The 24,707-nt window shown below is 38.0% G+C and overlaps 1 protein-coding gene across 4 annotated transcripts in view; it reads left to right on the top strand.

Moving 5' to 3' along the window:
* Window positions 1-24,707, top strand: part of prkcbb (protein kinase C, beta b) — a 165,011-nt gene that overhangs the window by 120,523 nt on the left and 19,781 nt on the right. For all 4 annotated transcript variants that reach the window (XM_073857195.1, XM_073857197.1, XM_073857194.1 and 1 more), the window contains 4 exons: window positions 4,143-4,281; window positions 5,657-5,737; window positions 8,021-8,128; window positions 23,486-23,626. In XM_073857195.1, the coding sequence (XP_073713296.1) occupies window positions 4,143-4,281; window positions 5,657-5,737; window positions 8,021-8,128; window positions 23,486-23,626 (469 nt within the window). The remainder of the gene's footprint in view (window positions 1-4,142; window positions 4,282-5,656; window positions 5,738-8,020; window positions 8,129-23,485; window positions 23,627-24,707) is intronic.

The following is a 24,707-nucleotide window of genomic DNA, read 5'->3' as shown; positions in this document are numbered from 1 at the left end:
TCTGTCCAATATTTTCCCAGCATTGGGTTAAAAACAACCCAGATAATTTAGAGTAAATGAGCACATCCTACTGTGCACAACAACTGAAAATCAATGCAAAGTTTAATGTTCTGTCTATGAGTGTCCATTTCTGTACCAGAAGAGATCGCTGTACTAACATAATATACTTATTTGTTGACTAAATATTAATATATAATATTATTTGTTGATTATCCGCAAAGGCATATAATAGTTTCAGATTAGTTAAGCGGACATTCTGTATCATAGCAACCAAAAAGCGTCAGCTAACACTGCCAAGCAAGTGGTTGTTTTCAGCCATATTTAACGTTTTAATGCTTCCGTGTGCAGTACACTGAGATATTTAAGCCTTTTTCAGTTATTGTAATGGTTTGCCAGCAGAAACAAATTGTCTTACTAAACTAGCCGTTAACAAGATGATGTTTTCTGAACCGAACTGGATCCAGTGCCCTGACAGCGTCATACACATCACGTGACGCTGCTGTGCAGGTCAGGAGTTCTAATAGACTTCCACCTATTGGTCAACATCTGCTGAACATTTGCTTATGATCCCGTAATATGAGTGACTCCGTGTTCAACTGCTGATCCAATAACATTAAAAAAATGAAAACGCAAGTTTTGTTTTCCTAAATTTTAGTTAGTTTTAGTTAGTTTTACAGGTCCACATTATAGTTATAGTTTAGTTTTAGTTTTTTTTAGAAACCTTCGTTTTTTTTTTTCAGTTAACGAAAATGTTTTTTCACTAATAGTTTCAGTTTTCGTGATATTTTTCATTTACGATAATAACCCTGGTGTGAGCTCAGGCATTGACGTAACCATGCTGTGGGCATCAGAAGGTTTTTACAAAGGCAGATGAAGGTGAGTGGTCGCGCAATTGATGTCTCTCCTTTTGAAGCATGCTCTGGCGCCCAAGTGAACCGCGCTCGAGCCCACCTCTGCAAGCCGGCAAGGGCGCGATTAACCAAACTGCGCCCGGGTGCAGTACAGAGCAGAGTCCTGCACAGGTCCATTTTGGAGACCCGCCCCTGCCCGTACCCATAATGTTCAGCACCAGATCCGACCCGTCATCCGTGATAATATCAAAATTAAATCTGCACCCGACCCGCACACGCATAAATCACACACGCTAAAATCGTACCAATTAAAGTGCTTTATTTTTTATCTCGTACCTCTCTCAACATCACAACAGCGTCATGAATGGGCTAATGAAACAGGCTAAAGTGCGCTTTGTTTTGCACCATTCAAGTAGCCTATCATTGGCACAAATGGAACCTGATAACTACACAAATTACCTATTAATAAAAAAGACCAAGAAAAAAAACAACCTACATACACAACCCCTGCTGTGCTCCTACAAGTCTCATCTCAAAATGCTTTCTAAGAGAAAACGTTCAGCTTCCGGCTATCAACGGCAAAACTTTATGCAACAGTGATGCGCGGGTTGATCCATAATGAGCAGGTGCCTGCGGTCACCCGCGGTTACGAGTCATCCAAAAATATTTTTTATGATATTCGGGTTGCGGTTGGTCGGGTCATTTAAAATAAAATGCCAATTAACCAATGCTTAATTTGTAAAACAAAAGGTGCTGGAACACAAAAAACCTATTAGAGCAGAGGGGTTAGGTCCCGGAATGCGCAAAAACGGTGCTGAAAACGGCCAAAGATTAGTGTAGTACAGGGAGTATACTATGTTTACATTTATGCATTTACCTTTACGCATTACTTTTGCCACGTTTGCGGCTTTCAGTTTGATTACTCCACCGTTTTTCGACCCTTATAAACGGAGTCATTCGTAAACGCTGCAGACCCTGTTTTAGTTTGATAACTCCGGGGTTGTGCTGCAGTGTAAATGAACGTAGATGGAACCTAAACGAACAGCTGATTTTAGCGTGACAACGCATCAATTTCAAAGTAAAAATGATTTATTCTGGTAAATGGAGGTTTGCAACGGAGGTTTTGCCCAATAAACATCTACCAACACACTACAGATTATTTTAACATGTATCCTAATGTCTGTTTTATGTTAATGTTTGAGTATTGTTGGGTTTTAATATTGTTGTAAAGTTGTTTTGTTTTAATTTAATTAGCTTATTACGAGTTTAATTTAAGTTTTGTTTGCTACTTTAAAACGAATTTCGTTTCAAATAATTTGTCTCGTAATTATAATCAATGTTTTGTTGTTAGGTTTTGTGAATATAAATTAAAAAGAACATTAAAAGCAACACCGTGCATCTCATTGATGCATATGCTACCGAATGCCAAAACATGCAGTGAGTAGCCTATATCACTTACTTTTCAAAAAATCAGCCTGCCAGTTCCCAGAAATTAAATTTACACGCGCATTTAGAGCATAATGTAGCAGCAAGTTTGATTTATGACTTTTAAAAATCAACTTCATATTAATTTTAAAAGGCTACTTTGACGCAGGACAGGCACAGAGAACAGCGACGGCAGGTAAAGGAAAAAAGTTAAATGGTGTTTTTCTGACGAATAGAGTCAGTTTGTAAGAAATGGACTATAAGATCATCAATATGAACTCTGAACAATGAACTATTATAAACATAACAGCAAGAAAACCTGAAGAGGAACTCGTAACATTAAAGCAATAAGCATTTATGTAGGCTAAAGCTATATGTCACCTCTTATTTTTTTATTTAGTTAAGTTTTAATGGTATGACTAAAGGCGCGTACATAATGCAGCGCTTTTCACATCCGAATCCCACTTAAGAAAACTATGAACGATGTGCATCTTAAAATTGTGCATAATATATTTTTAATATATTTAAATTTTAATATAGGCTATATAGTATATTATGTTTTGTTGTTTTTATACGTGAGGTGGGGGATCCGCGCAAATAGGTACCGGAACACAGACAGTCAAAACCTGAGAAGTCCCGGACCCTGCAATTATTAAACAAATTACTACTTTAAGAAATGCGGGGCAGGAAGCGGGTCGGGTATAATTTTTAAATTTTTTCCTTTGCGGTCCGAGTTGCGGGCGGGTTAGATGAAAACGTCGGTCGGGTGCGGGTTGTTTATACATTGACCCGCGCATCACTGTTATGCAACTCCTGCAATGCTCCCTCCAGCTAGGCTACGAGAAGAATCAACAAAGGTCGCGCACTGTCGCAGTGGTGGTGACGTAATGGGTCAAATGCCATATGTTGTGCATGTAATGGTAATTTAGGGGGCGTGCACATCAAAGCTTTTACACCCACGGCCGGCGCAAGTTTTCAATTGATTCCATTGGAAACTCAAAGTTTTTCAAATAAGCGGGAACTCAGCGGTTTTTCCGCACTCGCCGCTGAGCGCCGACAGTTAAAAGAGATTCAACTTTCGGGTGAAAAGCTCTGCTCATCAATGTCAGTTTTCACACGGTCGTCCAATCACAGTGAAGGAATGCCGGGAAAAGTATCACAACAACCAACCGGTCCACAGCTCAAGTATTACAGCTAAAAAGCGCTCTGCTAAAAAAAAACAGCTGGCATTTGGTGTTCTCCAGGCATTTTCTGCCGCGTTTAAAAGTTTTGGTGTGCACAACCCAGACATACAAACTTTGCTCATATTTTCATTCGCGCTACTACCCGCCCGCACTAAGTTAGTTATCCGCCCGCATCCCCACCTGTGAATTTAAGGAATGTCACAATCCACTCGTTTTAGACACTTTTAGCGGGTATCCGCGGGTACCCACCCCGTTGCAGGACTCTGGTACAGAGCGATCAAACAAGTCAAACGAACCAGGTTTTGGGGGTCAAACGCGGTTTGGTTTGGAAAGTGTGAGTGCGCCCTTACACTCTTCACAATACCATCTTGTAATCCATGTTAACAAGAAACCACCAAACACTTGAGCTCGACCCTCACATGGCATGTTTTACTATAAACAGACAACACTCATGAATTCTTTACAGAGCAGTTTTTCTCCTTCATCACACTTATCTGATGCTGCGTGTTGCTCCACTTTATAAAGCTGCCACAGTAACACACACACACATACACACTTCTCATCTCCGCTCACATCCTTTCTCTAGTGGCTCTTCTTTCTTCCTAACACGCTCATGTTCTTGCAGTATTTGTTTATTCTGGCTCTTGTGTAGTGTCCTCTGACTCTTCTTTTTCTGCCTCAGAGATCTAAAGCTGGATAATGTCATGTTGGACTCGGAGGGTCATATCAAAATCGCTGACTTTGGCATGTGCAAGGAGAACATGCTTGATGGAGTTATCACAAAGACCTTCTGCGGGACTCCTGACTACATCGCCCCTGAGGTTAACACTCACTTCCACTTTCTTTATGTGTGTTAATGAGCGACAAAGTGTTCGGTGAGAATGGAAAGTCGGTGGCCTACATATTTCACATGTGTATAATTTATACGTGTGTCTAATGCAGCAGAACATCTACAGGCGTTTTATTACTGTACCTGCACCGTGTCTACTGTACTGTATGTGCATGTGCAACCAACTCATTTCTAGATATTAAACCAGATACCAGTTATTGAATCCTGAAGTGAACATAATATACTGTACTATTTACTACTGGATTTTGCAAACCTCTCTCTTGGTAGATGGTTAATTAAAATGAACCAATCAAAGGATTCATATGCACATTGGACAGCACCAGCATATGGAGGTTGGGAGCGCTGTGTATTTATTTTTGCATGCATTCGGTAAAAACAAAAGAGGTGAAAGCGGTGTTTATTGTCAATCTATTATTTTGCACCACACATGCTCTTTCTCATGCCACATACAATTCACTAGGCCACTACTCAGCTATAATTTCCAAGCCTATATTTTTTGTGCCATGGAGCTGCAGAATACTAAAAAAGCTATTAATCAAATGCTCTAAACAAATGTAACACTTCATAGTGATTTTACACTAACAGCTACATGACAGAATCTAATAGAATTGGCCCTAGGTTAAGTAAATCTCAGAGGCGTAGACGGGTAAAATATAAATAATACAAAAATACTGTATAAATATAACATAACATCATATAGCCCTAATATTCTTCATAGCAAAAGCACACAGGACCCAAAACAGATTTTAACATGACCAACAGGGCTTAGTATAACCAAGCAAAAGCTTTATATTGTTTTATTTAAAGTCACCCCTTCAATATTTACCATTGTATTGCCATCTAATATGCATCATGTGCTCAGAAGGGGAAGAAAATGGGTTTGTTACCCTGAGGCAGTGGAGGGTTAAGTTAATTAGATATCTCACGTTTGTCTGACAGAGCAGCAGATGGTACCGCTTCATATCTAACAACAGCGACATGAGCTAGAGATGGATTCACGTCAACCACACATAAATGCGCGCTTGCAAACGCTAAGGAGCCAGATCTAGTCTTCAAAGATTTAGCTGCTTGTTCCATATTGTGTCTGAGACACTTTGCATAAAACACATTGTGACACATGTTGAAAGCAATGTCAACACTTCAGGGCCTCTGGAACTCTCTGCACACGTGACGAAAGGCATGATGGGATGCTTTAGATTTTAATATTTACAGTAGTCCTTGGATTGTCACCACTTTGTAATTGGTTCTTTCTATGCCTTATGCTTGTGGCTGATCCACTTGTGATCTCTCTCTCTCTCTCTCTTGTGCTCTCTCTCTCTCACTCACTCACTCTCTCTGTGTTTCAGATTATAGCTTACCAGCCATATGGAAAGTCTGTGGACTGGTGGGCCTTTGGAGTTTTACTGTATGAGATGCTGGCTGGACAGGTAAAGTTATGACAATCCAGATCAAAACAAATTAAAAGTTGCGATTTTCTAGGCCGATATGACTAGGAACTATACTTTCATTCTGGTGTAATAATCAAGGACTTTGCTGTCATACCATGGCTGCAGTAGGCGCAATGATATTGCGCAGTGCCCGAAAATGGTCCCCTTGGTTACTTGCAATAGCAGGGGACTGTTTTCGGGCAACTTTTAATTTTCCGTCGGTCTTAGAACATGATGTAACTACAGAAGAGTCAAGTTTTAAATAGGATAAACATGGAAACTCTTTGGTCATTTTTAGCGTGATGCTAATGGTCTAATCAGATTCAATGGATTGTGCAAGCTATGCTAAAAGTAGTACCGCCAGACCCGGAGATCAGCTACATGAATTCCAAAACAGTAAAAATCAAATGTTTAACTTTAGGGGAGTGTCCCTGTAAAGCATAAAACTAACCAAATTTTGTCAAACTAAAGGAGGTCGCACACCGAACACGCAGCAGTGCGTCAAGTCGCATCTAGGACATCTCAGAGGTATCGTACACTGGAAGTGCACATTAAATAGCGCAAGCTAGTCAGATAGTGTCGACTTCAAAATGCAAAATATACGTTAGCAGCCAATTTTATTTTGCTTTATTTTAAATTTTATATTTTAAAATGCTTTATTTTAAAGTGTCAATGTTACAGTGTAATATAAAACTAAGTACTAAGTAATGTTAATTAGCAGCATGTACTTACTGTAGAGGTAGGATTAGAGTTCAGCTGTATGCAATTATTCACAATTTAGTCTTATTACTATAGTAAGTACATGTAACATATGTAACAAAGGCACTGTTAAAGGATTAGTCCATTTTCTTGAAAAACCCAGATCATTTACTCACCACCATGTCATCCAAAATGTTGATTTCTTTCTTTGTTCAGTCGAGAAGAAATTATGGTTTTTTTTAGGTAAATATTACACGATTTTACTCATTTTAATGAACTTGAATGGACCCCAATACTTAACAGTTTTAATGCAGTTTTAAATTGCAGTTTCAAAGGACTCTAAACAATCTCAAACGAGGCATAAGGGTCTTATCTAGCAAAACGATTGTCATTTTTGGCAAAAAATTAAAAATATGCACTTTTAAACTACAACTTCTTGTCTTCTTCTGGTCCTGTGACGCTCCAGCGCGTCCTCACGCAATACGTCGTCACGTCAAGAGGTCATGGATGACATATTGAAACTACGCCCCAGTGTTTACAAGTGTGGAGAAAGAGGACCGTTCCGACGATGTGGAATGATACTAATTAATGTCTTTGTGTCAGTTTATTGTTTAAAATGGTCCGCAAATGTGCGTTTCATATATGTAAAGTTGTGGTTTAAAAGTGCATATTTTTTAATATTCTTGCCAAAAATGACAATCGTTTCGCTAGATAAGACCCTTATGCCTCGTTTGGGATCGTTTAGAATCCTTTAAATGCTTTAAAGATGCTTTAGAAAACACTGCATTAAAACTGTTAAGTGTTGGGGTTCATTAAAGTCCATTAAAATGAGAAAAATCCTGGAATGTTTTCCTCAAAATACATAATTTCTTCTCGACTGAACAAAGAAAGACATCAACAGTTTGGATGACATAGTGGGGAGTAAATTATCTGGATTTTTTTTTTTTTTAAGAAAATGGACTAATCCTTTAAATGAAATGTAACAAGATATTTTAATCCGAAAGCAAGAAAATAAATACTGAATAATGATTGTTTGCAGTAAAGGAGAGAGACCCTTATGGGGTTCGCGCCTCTTTGGCCCTCTCACACTCTCTGTGTTTCATTTCCTCTATGCTGCTTTCAGTAAATAACTTCTTGCAATCTCAAGGTCAGTTTTTATTAATTACATTCTGCAAATCTCCCGAGACTAACGGCGAGTATTTCATGCCTATCGGGCCGAGTCAATTATTTATGAATTGTTCTGAAACAAGTCAAGCCTTGAACGCTGGCGAGAAAAAAGTATGAATTGTTTTCAGTGGAGACTTCTGCTATTGAGTTATCCATACAAGAAGACATTGCGATTCTCCTTCCAGTCTTCCCTAAACAAACAAGAACAAGACAGAGAGGCTCTTTAATATGGTGATGACTTTTGAATTCCCGTTGTTAATGAAACACAAAATTCTGCGGTGGAACGTGGGAAAATTACAAGCAAATGAGAGATAATCCATGTCATTACTGGCTACCATTTATAGTACCAGCAAGTAATAAATCTCTTGTGCTCATCCTCACATTTCTTTACTCCGCTCTTTCTGTGTCTCTCCATAGCCCCCGTTTGATGGAGAAGATGAGGATGAGTTGTTTCAGTCCATCATGGAGCACCATGTGTCCTATCCCAAATCCATGTCAAAAGAGGCCGTGGCCATCTGCAAAGGGGTGAGCACCCAGTATATCACATTACATTTATGAGAGGTGTTGATTGTACCATCTACAAAAATCTGTTATAGATTCTCAAAATGGATCAACTGCCTGCTTAACCACAACAAGTACTGTAACACAGTGGCTAACGCCTTCTCTAGCCATATACTGACATATACTGTACAGGGTCTACCTTTATACAGCAATTGCCAACCAGCTTGCGCAGAAGCTTTTTTTAGGGCAATTTGAGCTTAAACATAATGGTACAGTTTATGCAAGATTTAATTGTTGTTCAGAAATATGTTGTTTAATTGTGTCTTTTGCACACAATTTTAGAGATTTCCGTCTTTTCGTCATTAAAGTAGACGGGTGATTCTCGCGAAATTAGACTTATGAGGTATCATGAAACATTTTTATAAAAAAAGTAAATGCAAATAGAAATATCTATTATTTAAAAATCTAAAAAATAAAAAACTTCAATGCATGTTACTATAAATATTTACAGTAAATAAACATGTGGTATTTGGTGATCATTGGTAAATGTAGAGACAATAATAAGGAATATAAATGTGTCCAAGAAAATTTTTCTCATCCTCTGCAACAATTTTCAATTATAGTTTAAGACATCAAGGAACTAACATTTTCAAAAAAAAAAAAATTGTTGAAAGGTACATAATTGACTGTGACACTCAAGATGTCTACCAGGTAAGTATTTCTTATTTTTTCTCTTCAGATAAAAGTTGAATTTTTTTGCATAGTGCCTAGACAACTTTTTAGTTCTCATTACCGAAACATGAGTTTCTAAATGCATATATTTAATGTTATATCATGTTACGGTAATGATAATTTTTGATAATGATAATCTAAAAAAAATTAAATAATTCTGTAGGAAATACGTTTTAAATCCTCTAAAAAATAATGGTTATAGTAAGTTCAGACCTTTTGGCTTCAATGGCCTTTTAAAAAAATCTGATGCTGGACACCTTCTAAGTCTGGATTTCGTGAGAATCACCCAGATAGGAGTAAAGCATGACTGAAATAACTGCCCGGAGGCCCTGCAAAGATGGCCACCTAGTGGTGTGACTTCCTTAAAAGCACTTTGCCTATGCTCAACAGCCAAACCTTGGCCCCTTTGGTTGGTAATTCAAAATAGTCAAATTCAGCATGGGCTTGTAGTTTAAATGGTTACAGATATAATCCATCTCATCACTGTGTCTCTAAGTCAGTACTGATGCTTTTGTCAAAGTGGCTGTCTCTGCAGTTACCACACTGTTGCTTTAAATGAAAATGTCCAGGAATGGAGGAAATATATAGATGACCTCACGTCATGCATAATAAATCGTCTTTTAGCAGCAGTGGTCATTTCATTTTTGCTCACAGCAGCCACAAAAAATGCCGAAACCTTTGACCTAGATGATCGATATGCTGATCACGTCCCTTTACAAAATCTCCAGCACTGTCTGTCTCGCGTTCTATTATTAGCAGGCCATTGCTACTCCTTGCAGGTAAAACAGTCAAGTACACATAATCTTATTCTTTATTTGAGAGATCGTCTCTCCTTCAGGTAAAAAGCGCACAAGCACGTAGCTTCAGACACCACTGAGCAGGAACGCAGATGGCTCCCGGCTATGCGCGGACCCCAAGAGCTCCATTCGTTTCCTGCTTTTATTGGAGAGCTGCTAGACAAGTTTTGAATAGATGTGGATGTTTTTTCTTTCTTAAAGATAAAAGACAACAAAACCAGACAAAAGCTGCAGAATGTCTGGGCCATCTCCATCAACAATACAAAGTATTCCCTCAAAAGTGCTGGAAAGACGTCCCGCTTCTGTTTGCTTATTCTTTACATGTTTCTTTCTGCTTGTCACTGCGGAGTCAGAGAAGAGCATATGGCTGTGTAGAAAAGCAGAAAAGAGTTTTGTAGTAGAATAAAATTGAGGCTTGTGCTGTAGAGGATGTGAGTACGTTCTTATAGTGATTGGGAAGTGGAACATCTGCTATCAGCAGAAACCTGTCAAAAACATGGGTCATGCAGTATGTCACCCCAGAAGCAGGGGTGTTGGTGGTAAATGGCAGGATGCTGTATGTCAGCTACTCTACAGGAGCAGAATTAAATGGTGTCCTAATAGAGTGCCAAAGGGATAACCTGGAAGTTAGCAGGGCGCTTGTTTCCTCACTAAAAGCCCATTCATTTTTCCTATGGACTTTTGGATTATTGCAAAAAATCAGCACTGTGTATCATACTGTAGATTCATTTTGAGGTGTAATCCTAAAGCCTATGGGTAAAATATTTTTTTGCTTGGGAACCAGTGTCCCGCTAAAAGATGCCATTCCTGCGGCACTCTATTCGAGGGGTTTTAAAATTATATTTAAAAATTAAATGTAGCAGTATTACCTGTTAAAAGTCTCTTTACTATAACAGATATGTTCTTTAAACAGTTTATTTTATAATAATTGTACTGCTTATTTGAACCCTTGTTCATTGTTCAAATTTACTACCTTTTGTTTTGTTCGTGGATGAAAACATCCACAACATTCAACGGATGTATCAGATAAATATTTTTTTTGCATGAATCTGTTAATCAACATCAGTATTGATCAAAACTACCAAATCTTTAAAAAAAAAACTCCATGATTTTGACTCTTTAATTGACAAGGTCATAAGTGAAGTCACTGATTTGGTGGGGCACAAAATGACTGATTTTCAGTAACATATACACACATAAACACACACCATTTAACTTAATGTACAAGCCAGAAATTAAGCTCTGTTTTTTGCACAGGCCTACTAAAGGGTTAATGGTGCCACATGGTGATCAACAGTAAAAATGACAAAATGAAAAACCACCAACAATCAAAAATGCATGATAATAAGGTGTCATGCAATCAAAAAAAGTTGTTATAATGAAAGTCAATGGGGAAAAAACAGCCACGAACAATAAATGAGGGAGAAAAAATAAATAAAACTGATGCTACACAAAAACTAAAAATGCATCAAAGCCAATGTTTTTACTAATTTTTGACAAGCTCAGAACTGTGAAAAAGGTTTTTAAAAATCCAGTCCACAATCAATTTTTATATTAAAAATCTGTCATTTAGTGTGTTTTTCCCAAATCAGTGACATCACTTGTGAACTTGCCAATTAAAGAGTTAAAATCATTGAATTTTTTAAAGATTTGGTCAATATTTGAAAAAAATATTGATCTGATACATTTTTACAGCCGTTTAATTTAGTGGGTGTTTTTATCCACAAACAACACGAAACGGTAGTAAATTTGCCCACAAGTATTGTTGAGTGTTTGAAAAATTTCAAAGCATTTTCTCAAAGGTGTGTAAATATAAGATTTGTCACCCAAAATCATTCCATTTGCTGAAACACAGAGAAACTTGTGGCCAAATTAAGAAAAAAAAAACCTATGAAAACATCCACACTAATGGCGCTTTTCAATTGCATAGTACTCCATGGTTTGGTTTAGTTTGGGTCGGGTCAGCTTACTTTTGGGAGCTTTTCCACTGGGTGCAGTACGTAGAACCCGATTCTTTTTTTCGTACCACCTCGGTTGGGGTTCCAAGCGACCCGAGCTAATACCAAACATGACGCGAAAACACTGTAGGTCACTGATTGGTCTGAGAGAATCGTCACTGCAGCGTCATCGCTAGCTTGCGCTGTCTCGAGCAAAAATGTTGTCATCTGTGCTCTGCTATAAGTTCCCAAACTCACGAACAAACATCCATAGGTTGAGAATCAGGGACACCATAACTTGCAGTTTGTGGCGGAACATTCGCGACGAGCATGTCAGCATTATATGCTTAAATGCAACTTCAGTGAGGCTCAGCGGAGCGCCTTCGACTGACGCCACAGTGTTTGAACAGAAACTGTCATGTGAGACTGAGGTAACATTAGTGATAAACGCGATGTGCATCTATTTGTGGTGGCCAATTTTAATTTTGTGGCGGACTGAGAAATAATAAATGTATGGGAATGTACAGCGACGCTCTCACTATGATGTCACAGCAGTAGGCAGCGCAAATATAACGACACGCCTATAATCCCTCCTAATGCGAAGTGATACCAAACTCGATGGAAAAGCTAACCATGCCAAAGTGAGGTGAGCTGACCCGACCCAAACTAAACTAAACTGTGGGTTACTATGCAATGGAAAAGCGCCATAACACACAAGGGTTAAACATTAGGGTTTTACAGTATGTTTTCCCTATAACACAGATTATAGGGATCTTCCTACCTAATGAAAATCAAATAAGAATTCTATAATGCACTTGGATGCATTATAGAAATAAGATATTATAGTGGAAAGTAGCCTGATTCTCGTGAAAATAACATATTGCAAAAAATCTATGTTCCTGAAATAGACTTTAAGTAGGGTTTTTCTATTTTGGGGTTAAATAAAACTTGAACACGTTTTTGTGAGGTTTATCGATTGACCCCTTCAACTAGCCAGCATGCTGTCTGTTGACCCATTTACTGTAGTTTGAGTTTAGGACAAACGAAATCTTTTGGTATTGCAAGGACAAGAAGTCTAGAATATAAAGTGGAAAGGGAGATGTGAGAGCAGGTATCTCCAAAGGGACCTGTGCACTAATACATTCATGCTAATGTGAGCATTAAATAATGAATCAACCTTCCGCGTTCAGAATCTGAATGTTGGACCTCTTTGACTGGCTTCATGAAAATGCAGCATGCTGCTGGGTAAAGCCTGATAAACAAAAGACTCACTTTTACATTCCTACAGTATGCCTCTATTTTTTTCCATCAGGTAATTTCTGTTATGCTTTTGGAGTAATATCTCTTATAAATATGCACATGCATGTATTATAAATTTAAAGAATTTCTAAAATGAATAATTGAGACTTTCAGACATATGCCAGATAATATGTTCCTGTCAGGCACAGGCACTCAAACTTTATAATTACAACCTAAGTATTTATACAATGGCAAGAAAATTATCAGGATGGAAGCTAACAGGGTGGAAATAAAGAGCTAGGTAACCTCTTTAGAGTTAGTTTACATGAGGGTGTCAGTTTGAAAGTAGTTGTGTTGTCTTTTAACCAACTTTTGTAATTTTGATGATGTAGTACTTTCTGTAAGTTTATAATAAGAAAAAATTTATACGTTTTATTTTTTAACTTAAGTTAACTAAATGATGATGATATTAAAACAATTGTTTTATATATATATATATATATATATAGATATCTAATAATTGTAATATTTTATCCAGCATATAAAGTTATTGATATGATGAAGACTGAATGACAGAAATTACTTTTTTTTCTTTGAATTTATTGTGTTTTTTCTGTATGGTTAATCCTCCAACTTTCTGCTTTCGGTGTTTCATAGCTTGTTTCATCTTTCTCTTTTTTCCATCTCATCTGTCTCTCTGTCTTCTCACATTGTCTGCAGAGCTCTTTGTCTTGATGAGTTCTCCCTCTCTTGCTTCTCTCTCTTCATAAGTTCTGCTGTAAGTGCTTGCCAAACTTCTCTGATAGTTTAATTCTGCAGTGCAGCGACTTTGTGAGATTCTGAAGGCCTCTGCCCCCAACAATCTCCTAAAATAGAGCAGGAATGCTAAATGAATCCTTGACATTTAAGACAGATTGGAAAATCCTGTAAGTTTGGACAAGCGCTGCTTCAGAGCGGCTTTGGGCGCTGCTGGGAAGGCTACAATGGCGCCATGCAATATAAATGAGGTATTTCCCTTAACCAAACGGCGCAATCGTTCATCCAGCACCGTAATTGAATGACTCATTTAGTCTGGCCTTGTGACTTTCAGAGGACGGACGGATAAATTGAACCTGTCGTAATCAAAATGTTGATGCTTCGTTCTGCCATAAACAAAACAAAATTTCCTCTCTTGCTTGTGAGCCTGGGGTTTTGTTTGGGGGGAAATAGGCTTTTATTCTAAAATTGAGGGAATATTTAAGAATATTTGAATATTGAGTTGAGATGCAAAACCCTCTAAGTACGTCTGACATGTTTTTTTGTAAATGGCCATTTTTTTAGGCTCTTATGTTTCGGTTCAGTAATTTCACTTTAATGGCAATGAAAAAGTTAATAGTCAGTAATTGAAATGCTTTATTTTTACAAATGTCACTTTAGTCATTTCATTGGTATTTAACACATTTTACAAAAAAATTCTTAGTGCAGGCAAGCATTTTTGGAGAAAAACCTCCACTTCTCTGGACAAGACATAGTTGCAAAATCACTAAAGATGCAACTAGAAACATTGCAAATGATGAAGTCAGAATGTAAAAATAATGAAACTGAACCACACAGGGGGCGCTGTGATCCATATCAATGCCACATTCGTGTTGTATTCAATTTCAAGTACTCACAAGGGACACAAGTTTAAATGTGATCCGGGGGGTTTCATGTGCCGTCGTTCATCCAATTCATCTTACGTGCACGTTGCTGAAAAAAATCGATGTGGCATTTAGTGGATTCTGCTAACAAAGGAATGTTTTTGAATGACCTGAGGCCAGGATTAAGCGAATTTGAAGCGAAGGTGTTTGATGAACATATAATACGTGTCGAGAGCATTCGATTAATATCATTAGCTCATTTTTGACGGAGGTACAGTAAGCGGCTTTTGCATCTGAGCTTCCCATGTATTTATGCCAATTTAAGTGTATTGAATAAATGGCTGTTCTTATAAAGTGAGGTTCTATGCCTGTGTCTCAAAATTGTTTGAACTGCCTTGCATTGTAGCATTTCGAGCATCATACAGTAGTCATATTTGAAATGTGAATATGCGTGCATCTCAAAATACAAATTATTCAGTACCATATGGGAAGTATATTTGGTTTGACGACAAATAAAATACATTGTAAAGTAAAATGAATGAACACATGAATTAGCCAAATGCTTATTACAGTAGATAAAATGCATTTTATGTCATCAACCCATTTATCAGAGTACAATGGTATTACCAGTAATAGCATTATTCTGTTAGTACATTGGTAATGGAATGTATGGGCAGCTTTTGAGACATATGAGTATGATTGAGTAGTTAAAATGTTGGATGAATTGTGAATGAGTGTAAACACTGTCAGATGGCTTTGAAGGACTCTAGTTTAATGATCCAGACAGAAGACAGAGGTAGGTATACGATGTGTGCCGCAGGAAGCTCTCGTACAGCAGTGCTACCAGCAGATTTGTGCAGCTGTGGTGCTCTGAGTGCTAATTGAAGAGTACTGTATTATCAGTGTTGATGGAGTGTACAGCTCTGATATGAGAGGATTAAAGTGGGCTGCTGTGGTTCTTTGATATGGAACACAGCCCAGCACACCGCTGAGAGCGGCTTGGGATGCAAGCCTGATATCGACTGATATGCCACAAGTCCAATCTAGAGCGCTCTCTCTCTCTCTCTCTCTCTCTCTCTCTCTCTCTCTCTCTCTCTCTCTCTCTCTCGTCCTCTTTCTCTTTGCATATGTTGCATTTGTGTAAGATATAGTCAGTAGTCACTGTATGCACTAACAGTACCATGAATATCTCAAGCCATCTGAATTTAGAAGACGCTACTGTACATGCCTGGTTAAATGTAAAACACATTTAAAACTTGTTGGAATTCAGTAAGATCAAATGAAAAAAACAGATCTGCAAATTAATCTCCAGACTTAAAGGAACAGTATGTAAGAAATGTATATCAATTAATCATAAAATGGCCTTGATATGTCACTAGACATTAAGAAATCATTTTCATTTCAAATACTTATATCACTGACAACAGTGGTCTGGCCAGGATATCGTCATTTAAAAAGTGGAGTTGCGACCCTCAACTGATGTTTATGTTGTCATGTTGTGTATTGGCCACCAGTTGTGTGATTGCAGTACCAGTTTTAGCCACAAGTTTTGTGATTGCAATACCAGTTTTGGCCACAATCCTACATACTGTTCCTTTAAAAGTATATTACAAGCATTTACAGTAATGTGATGACAATACAGAGTTCCTATGGTTAGTGAAAACTTGGAAATATTAGGTTATTTTAAAACTGAATGGGTGCTTAATATTATTCATAACCCAAATAACGTTTCATGAGCCAGACCCCCATTAAAAATTTTCATACAGAAATGTCTTCAAATGCAAATGTCCACAGAATTACAATTTTTAAACGGGACATCTCACAAGACTTTTTTTAAGATGTCAAATAAATCTTTGGTGTCCCCAGAGCACATATGTGAAGTGTTAGCTCAAAATATCATATGTATAATTTATTATAGCATGTTAAACCAAACTTGGTCAGACATTTAAGTTCATCACCTGATAGAACACAATAAGTATGAAAAGTCTGTTGATAATGCAAAACAGGCAAGACATTCAACCCTCACTCAACCATCCATGTCATGGTCTCATTTAACCACTTATGTTTGTATTGAACGTAGCCTACTGCACAGTTCCTGCTGTTAATTTTAGATGGTTACAGTTATTGTTTTCAATAGCCAAACCAAGTTTAGCCTGTTAAATACCAAATAAACATATTGTTTATGTATACTTTCATTCTTTCTTGTTTGTTGCTTGATAAGAACAAAAATCGGAAACCGGATCGGAATCGGCCAATTTCCTTGTTAAGAAAACCGGTATAAAAACCGGCCATGAAAAATCAAGATCGTGCATCCCTATTTTTAACGTGTTTGTATATTAAACATTTTGGGTAAATTGTTCATGTTTTTACCTATCAATAAGACTATTGATCTCATATAGAAATTTTCATTATTCATTATTTCATTCATTATTTGTTTAGCGCTTTAAGGCAGGTTTACAAGAAAAAATTGGGAAAGTATTGTATATTATATATAGTATATTATATAATACAATATATAGTATTACTATAGCAAATTGTATTGTCCTTATAAATAGATTACAATCTAACAAAATGGTATATACCTTTTCATTGACTATCAAACAAGTAGTCAATTAATATGATAAATAACAAGCATCTTATTAATCTAGAAATGCCTTTACATCTGAAATGGAAATTACCCTAAGGGGTGTACACACCAAAGCTTTTAAACGCGTCTAAAAACGCCTGTCAGACGCCAACTTGCAGCTTTTATCAGCCGACTGAGCACTTTAGTTGCTCTGATACTTCTGCTTTGTTTATCAGTCGTTGTACAATGCGGTGGTTGGTTGTTTTGATATTTGTCCCGCCCCTCCGTGACTGTGATTGAACAGGCGTGTGAGAACTGACATTGACGAGCTGAGCTTTTCACCCAAAGCTGAGCGCAGAAAAATTGTAGAGTGACGATTTTCAGTGCGAAAAAAAACGCAAGCTGCTGGCTTCTTTGAAAAACTCTGTGCTTTCATTTGAAAAATGTTTAAATGCCAGTCGCCGGCGTAAAAGTTTGACAATACATAAGGAATTTGAGTAACACTACAATAAGGTTTTTATTAGTAAACATAACTTACATGAAAAAACAATGAACAATATAGGTTTTCAACATGTATTAATTCTTGCTAATGTTAGTTAATGTCAATAGAGTTATTTATATTGGTTCATAGTGCATTAATGTTAACCGTTACAACACTTGATTTTATAAATAAATGCCGAAATAAACATGAACTAATTTTAATAAATGGTGCAGAAGTATTGTTCATTGTTAGTGCATTAACTAATGGCTAACTAATAAAGTATTATAATATTCATCAAAGCAGTGGCGGCTCGTGACTGCTCTTCCGAGGATGCGCTAATTCAAAATAAGTGTTCGGATTGTCACGTGTGTGGTTCCCTTTTCCAAAATATGTGTCCTGCGTTTGGAGAGATCCTGTGTGCATCACGTGTTTGTCAAAATAAGTGCCTGCTGCACACTCGTCAAGACCGTTTATGATAAAAGAGACGCTCACATTTCCTAAATACACGCAAGACACTCCCTTAACACTAAACTCTGATTACGCATGATATTATGTAAGTGTCTGGAAAATGCGAGCGTCTCTTTTTAAGTTCAAGTTCAAAAAAGAAGTCACCAGCCGCCACTGCATCAAAGTATATTACTCCAAAAACAAGAAAAGGACACACGGATTATATATAGCCCATGATAAAATATTCCTTGTTCTTTATTCATTCAAATGTGAATCTTTATTTTTGCGAGTGAACTGGTGGTCATGTACAAACCATCTTAGGCTAATGTAACAGGACAGTGATGAGGAGAAAATTCCCATAGCTTCCTGTAGCTGTCAGTCCTTCATGTGACCAACTGCGTTATCATCACTAACTCAAAGTTAAAGTTTAAGAGCATCTATGCTAAATTCTCTGAAGAGCACTTCTGTGTGGTGAGCTGGAGAGGGTCAGGAGGGACAGATAAAGCGATTGACTTGACTCCGAGACTGCAGGTCACTTGTGTTTTTTGGCTCGAGTCAGCCTCTGGAGTCTCTCCTGAATTGCGCTGTCAGATTATGCTGTGGCTCTGTCGTTCAGAGCAGGGCGGCTGTGAAATATCAGCGCTCGTGCAGAAATAGAGAGTGGATGGATGTATAAAGTAGAGGGTTATAAATACAGCCATGATAGTTGATAGCAATGAGGTTCCAAACACAAGCCATATAAGCATAAATAACATTATGCATTTTTCATACAACCACAAACTAGTCAATTTTTGCACTTGGAGGGACGGAGAAAGAGAGACAGACGTCTCAGTAGCAGCATTTTTCTGCTGCCACATAGCGAGCAAACATGTCCTCACCCCGTTAATGATGTCAATAATACAAAGCTTCAAAAGGCAGTGGGACATGCAGCTCTTAGCAAGCGCAGGTTTACTGCATGTAACACATGGTGGATACTGGGGGGTCAGATATTGACCTAACCCAGCACAACTAAGCCTGGTCCAACTGAAGGTTAAGATACTACCATCTGGCAGAGACCTCCACCCTAAACCTTTCCAGCACCACCTACAGTATGCTTCACAACAAGCCTGTTAAGACTTTCTCGGCTACCATCAATTTTTCATGCGCACTGAGGCGCTGAAGAAAAAGCGTTGTTGAGCTTTTCCCCTCGCCTAATCTCTCCCACACACGCTAAAGTCACTCACTGGAATAAAATAGCCAAACCATTTTGTTGTATTCAACATAGCGTGTTCTAGCGGGGAATAAAACAGCTGCCAGTTAAAGGTAGGGTAACACATTTTGAAAAATGCTAACGGTAGCCGCCTAGCAATGAAATCCCGATCCCACTCTCAAGTCAAACCGCCATCCAAAGTCACGCCTCTTCCAAAACACATGAACACGCACAGATCAGACGGTCACATCTCATGTCTCATTCAGCAGTGAGAAAACTTTGCAGTACAAAGTCGAATAACACTTCCAAAATAACCAAACAACTGGTTTACATCAGAATTAGTTTAAGCACACGTTCGGTTGTGTAGACGTAGTAACTATATCGTTACGCTAATCCGTAAACGAACTCAAATTTCATAAGCAACACAATGTTTCATCAAAGTAGAATATCTGAATCCATCTCAATACAAACATATCGCGTACCTACCTTACCAAAATAAACTGTGCAACGACTCTTTCAGACCCTTTGCGTCCTGCAGCTGTTTGCATCTCGTGGTAAAGCAGTGAAGAAGTTTGCTGTTGTTGTTATAAAAGATGCCTTTAGTTTTGTGCCTCCTGTGCAGGTTGTCAATTTAGCAGAAAAGTTTGCTGTTCTCACTTTTTACAGGCAGGAGGTGAGCGCACGTGAGCGCGCCGATGACGTGTGGTGTCTGCGTGGACTCGCTGCGCGGTGGGCATTTAAATTATGCTTACGTATGAGGGACAAAAATGGAAACGTCCGTTCGGACCGAGGTCTATGATTTGTTGAGCATTTTTTGGTCCTGCGCCTTTCGCGGATGACATAAATTTCTACAAATACATTTAAACAACTTAACACAGTGATTGCTATCAGGATGTAAGGAGACTTTTAACCAGCATAACAAAAAAATGTTTCAGGATCAAATCTGTTACCCTACCTTTAAAGGGAAAAAGTGAGAGAAATGTTAGCAGGGGTGGTTTTGAGGACGTTGAGAAGTAGACGCCACCTAGAAATAGCAAAGTAAAAAATGTTTGACCTAAAACAAAGTAATTCATTTTCTTAACAAATTTCTTGGGCCATAGTTTTCACAGCTGTTTAGTTTAAGCCTATAATATAAAATTGTTTAAAAATGTAAACCAATACTGATGTGTCCAGCTGTAAATAAAGTAAATATTATGGCTATCATCATTACATAGTCATTTAAAATATATATTAATTATAAGCATCAGTTTCCTGATCACCCTGTCAAGATTTATTTACGATTACAACCCGGCTGGCTGTAAATTATACCGCCTAATATATGACCACACAAGTAAATACTGTATATACACACAAAATCTGTATTTGGTGTATTTTATTACCATTTTTTGTACAAACCTTTCATGAGGATGTCCCATTTCCTTATGGCTTTAAGCCAAGAAGAAAATGCATTTGGGGTAATTATTTGTAAATAAAATCTCATATTATTTATTATGCATATTTATATTGAATGTATGTGTCAGTATTAAACTGCATCTGTCCAGATGACCCTGATGACATGTGCATTAAGCTTTGTTTATACTCGATGGGTCCGCATGAGCGTGTCAGTGCGCACGGCAAAAATGACGTCAACGCGGTGTGCACAGCAATTTTTGTAACTGTGCGTGCGGCTCCGCATCCGAAAATGACCGACCTTGAGGGGATTCTGACTGAACAGGCAAGCCTGTGACGTATTTCTTTGATCAATCCATGCCCAAAAATGCATATACTATTTATCTGACACTCTTAAAGTAAAGTATGGAACCATTTAAACACGAATTCTATACATATGATTGAGAATTACTGGCTTATATTTGTTGTAAATGTACCACCAGATGAGAAATAAAATACAAACCTTGAGATTCCGTTTGTTTAGTAAAACTTTAATTAAAGGCAGGGAATCTGATTTGATCCAGAAACATTTTTAGTTATGCTGGTTAAAAGTGTCCTTACATCCTGATAGCAATCACTGTGTTAAGTTGTCTAAATGTATTTGTAGAAATTTATGTCATCTGTGAAAGAGATAGGACCAAAAAATGTTCAACCAATCATAGATCTTGGTCCGAACGGACGTTGCCTTTGTTCACGCAGACATCATACGTCATTGGCGCATTCATGTGCGCTCACCTCTGTCTGTAAACAGAGGGAGAATGGCAAACTTATCTGCTAAATTGACAACTTGCACATGAGCCTCAAAACGAAAGACATCTTTTAAAACAACAACAGCAAAAACTGCCTTGATCAGCAAAGAGCAAAAACCCAAATGAACATCGGTAACTTTATTGCTTTACCACGAGATGCAAACCGCTGCAGGAGGCAAAGGGTCTGAAAGGGCTGTTGCACTGTTTATTTTGGTAAGGTAGGTACGCGATATGTTTGTATTGAGATGGATTCAGATATTCTACTTTGATGAAACATTCTACTTCTGATGTAAACCAGTTGTTTATGTTGGTAATATTGGTAATGTTATTCGCTTTTACTGCAAAGTTTTCTCACTGGTGAATGTGATATGAGATGTGGACGTCTGATGTTCATGTGTTTTGAAAGAGGCGTGACTTTGGATGGCGATTTGAATGGAGGGTGGGATCGTGGTTTCATTGCTATTCGGCTACCGTTAGCATCTTCAAAATTAGATACCCTACCTTTAACTTATTTAATAAAGACACATTTAAGAGATCAACGTTTTATTCATGTATATATCAAGCTCTAATGTTACAAGCACCAGGGTTGTTCCAGCGAACGACGACTTCTATCCTCTTCTTTGTGTTTGTTTTTGACTCAATTGCTCGCGTCGACCCCTGTCGTTTCAATCAATTAGTGCAACAGCAAGCGTGTCAACTATAAATGCTTCGTCCGTTTGTTGAGACGTGCATGCAATCAGCGGAGGCTCGCGTTGTGGAGCAAGATGCAAGTATAAACAAACAGGGTTCCCGTGGGTCCTTGAAATCCTTGAAAGTTTGTGAATCTGGGGGGAAAATTCAAGGCCCTTGGAAGTTTTTGAAAATATAGGGTCATTAAAAGTGCTTGAATCTATTTTATGCAAGAAGTTTTCTGGGGGAATAAATCCATATTATTTCCTGTGTAGTGTAGGATAATATCATACAATTTCTAGCCTTTTAAGCACATGTGCTAAACTGTTCACTTTAAATGCTTATATATTTACAAATGTTGATTCATATCAAAATGCTTTTTTCATATTTGTGTTTGACACATGAAAACGTCTCGGGTTACGTATGTAACTGTTGTTCCCTGAGAAGGGAACGAGACGCTGCGTCTCCCTTGCCATAATTCCTGCGTCCCTGTAACGCCGTCTTTGGCAATATTTCAGATAGCGATATACTTACTAGCTCCCGCGTCACCCTGTCTTTGTCATTAAGCCTCACCATTGGTTGAATTTGATATACACATTCAGACGCACTTACCCCTGGAGGCATCCCCAAAGTGTCACCGCAGTGATAGAATGTACATGTAACAATGTATCTTAAAGGGTAACACGATGTAACCTTGCTCTCACTTGAAATATGTCCCCACATTTAGTCCTTGAATTTGAGGGTATTGGACCTGGAAAGTCCTTTAAAGGTCCTTGAATTTGAAGTTGTGGGAACCCTGAACAAAGTTTTACTAGTTTTGAGCAGTCATTATCAGTGAAAAACTGACCAATCAGAATCAAGCATTTCAGAGTGCCATGTTATAAAAGATTAAATGATGTTAAGTTAAGAATAGTTGGTATACGACGGTGCATATAAAGTAAATTGCTTGATTTTTGTATGGATTGCCGAGTTATAGTGTTGCTGTAGCTTAGTTGGTAGAACATTGCGTTAGCAGTGAAGTCATTTTGGTTCAATTCCCAGGAAACACACATACTAAAAAGTATGTCAAACGCATAAATGTGAATGTATGTAAACATAAACCTGTATTTAGTAATATGAAAAACAAATATTAACTTACAAATATATTTTTGTAATATGTATTCAGTGCTTTTTTCATGTGCTACATCTTTTATAAGTCGCTATTTGGAGACTTACTGACATTAAATTATCAGCGTTTGCAATTTTATGTAATGGCAATTTGTACGTATTTTATGTTGTGGCTAATTTGTACATTATTGTACCATTTGCCTTTGACATTGGAGTTAGGGGGGTGATGTTAAAGGTGGGGTTTTGATATAGTTTGTTTTAACGATAATCGTATGCTTTTGTACAATTCATTTCATAAAAATTAATACGAATTAGCAGACTCATAAAATATGTACCAATACTCTTAAGATCAGTCTGGCATTTGTAATGAGTTAAGGTCCACTCACTGCTGCATTGTTTTGTCCATCCTGTATTGTTTTAGCTGATGACCAAACACCCAGGCAAGCGTCTGGGCTGCGGTCCTGAGGGAGAGAGAGACATCAGGGAGCATGCCTTTTTTCGTTACATGGACTGGGAGAAGCTGGAGAACAAAGAAGTTCAGCCACCATTCAAACCAAAATCCGTAAGTCCCAGCCAGTCACCTCTAACACGCACACAAATTCTCTATCTTACTTACACACATGAACTCCTTTTGTGTTGATGTAATCCAAAACACAGGTAAGTGTTTTAGATACAAGTCTCACATAACTTTGCATCTTTTTTACCCTAATACTTACTTTTACAACCCATTACAGCTCGGACTCACGCTGGCCGACTCTGACCAGTGACGTGTAGTTTTCCAAGCTAGTGTCAAAGTAGTCAAATTTTGCTCTGCTGTAGCACTCGGATGGCAAGCCGAGCTTTCAAGTTCGCTAGCTTTGAGGGCAGTGAGGAGCAGTAGGGTGTAATGAGAAGCCTGTATGCTCTCCATCTCGCTATCGTCTCAAACACTCGGCGAGAGGCACTGTAGCATCTTAGCTTCATTAGCGCTGTGCGCTCCAAAGCTGAGCGGTGTTTTTCAGCCTCAGTCAGATCCTTAATGAGTACAGCTTCTCCTGCATCTGTGTGCGTGCGTGTATGTGTGTGTGAGCTGTCAGATCAAGCAGGCATCGCCCAGGCGGTGGTAGAGAGCAACCCTGCACAGCACAGATAGCGTTCCTGCACATCAGCCCATCTGACCTCGTGTTCAGATCGCCCTGTTAAACAGGATTGTACTCCTACAGTTCCTCTCAATCTGCAGGGTCTCGGTGAGAACAGATTGTCTTGGTTGTTTTAGGACCATCAGGGAAAAGCAGGTTCAACATCATTTTCAAAGTACAGCACAATTGCAAATGTTATGGCACTGAATGAAGCCACAAATTAAGATTTTTTTCACCCTCATACACAGTATGGCTTTTTATTCTGTGGAGCACAAAAATGGTCTTATATTTTTAAGCTGATTTGTAAAATACAATCAAAGTATGTACTGTACAGTATTAAACAGGGACATACTGTAACAATCTTATAGCTTAAAGTAATTCATTTGAACTTTACTGTTTATTGCTTTTTTGAAACATCACCACTAGCTCCAGTCCCATACCATACTATAGGATATTTGTTTTTTGGGTTATTTAGTGTTTAGTTAAGCCATGCAGACCCGTATTATCATTCATATTATCAAATTG

This window comes from Misgurnus anguillicaudatus, chromosome 19, assembly GCF_027580225.2.
Source record: "Misgurnus anguillicaudatus chromosome 19, ASM2758022v2, whole genome shotgun sequence".
Lineage (NCBI taxonomy): Eukaryota > Metazoa > Chordata > Actinopteri > Cypriniformes > Cobitidae > Misgurnus > Misgurnus anguillicaudatus.
This window is presented reverse-complemented; position numbering and strand designations above follow the sequence as displayed.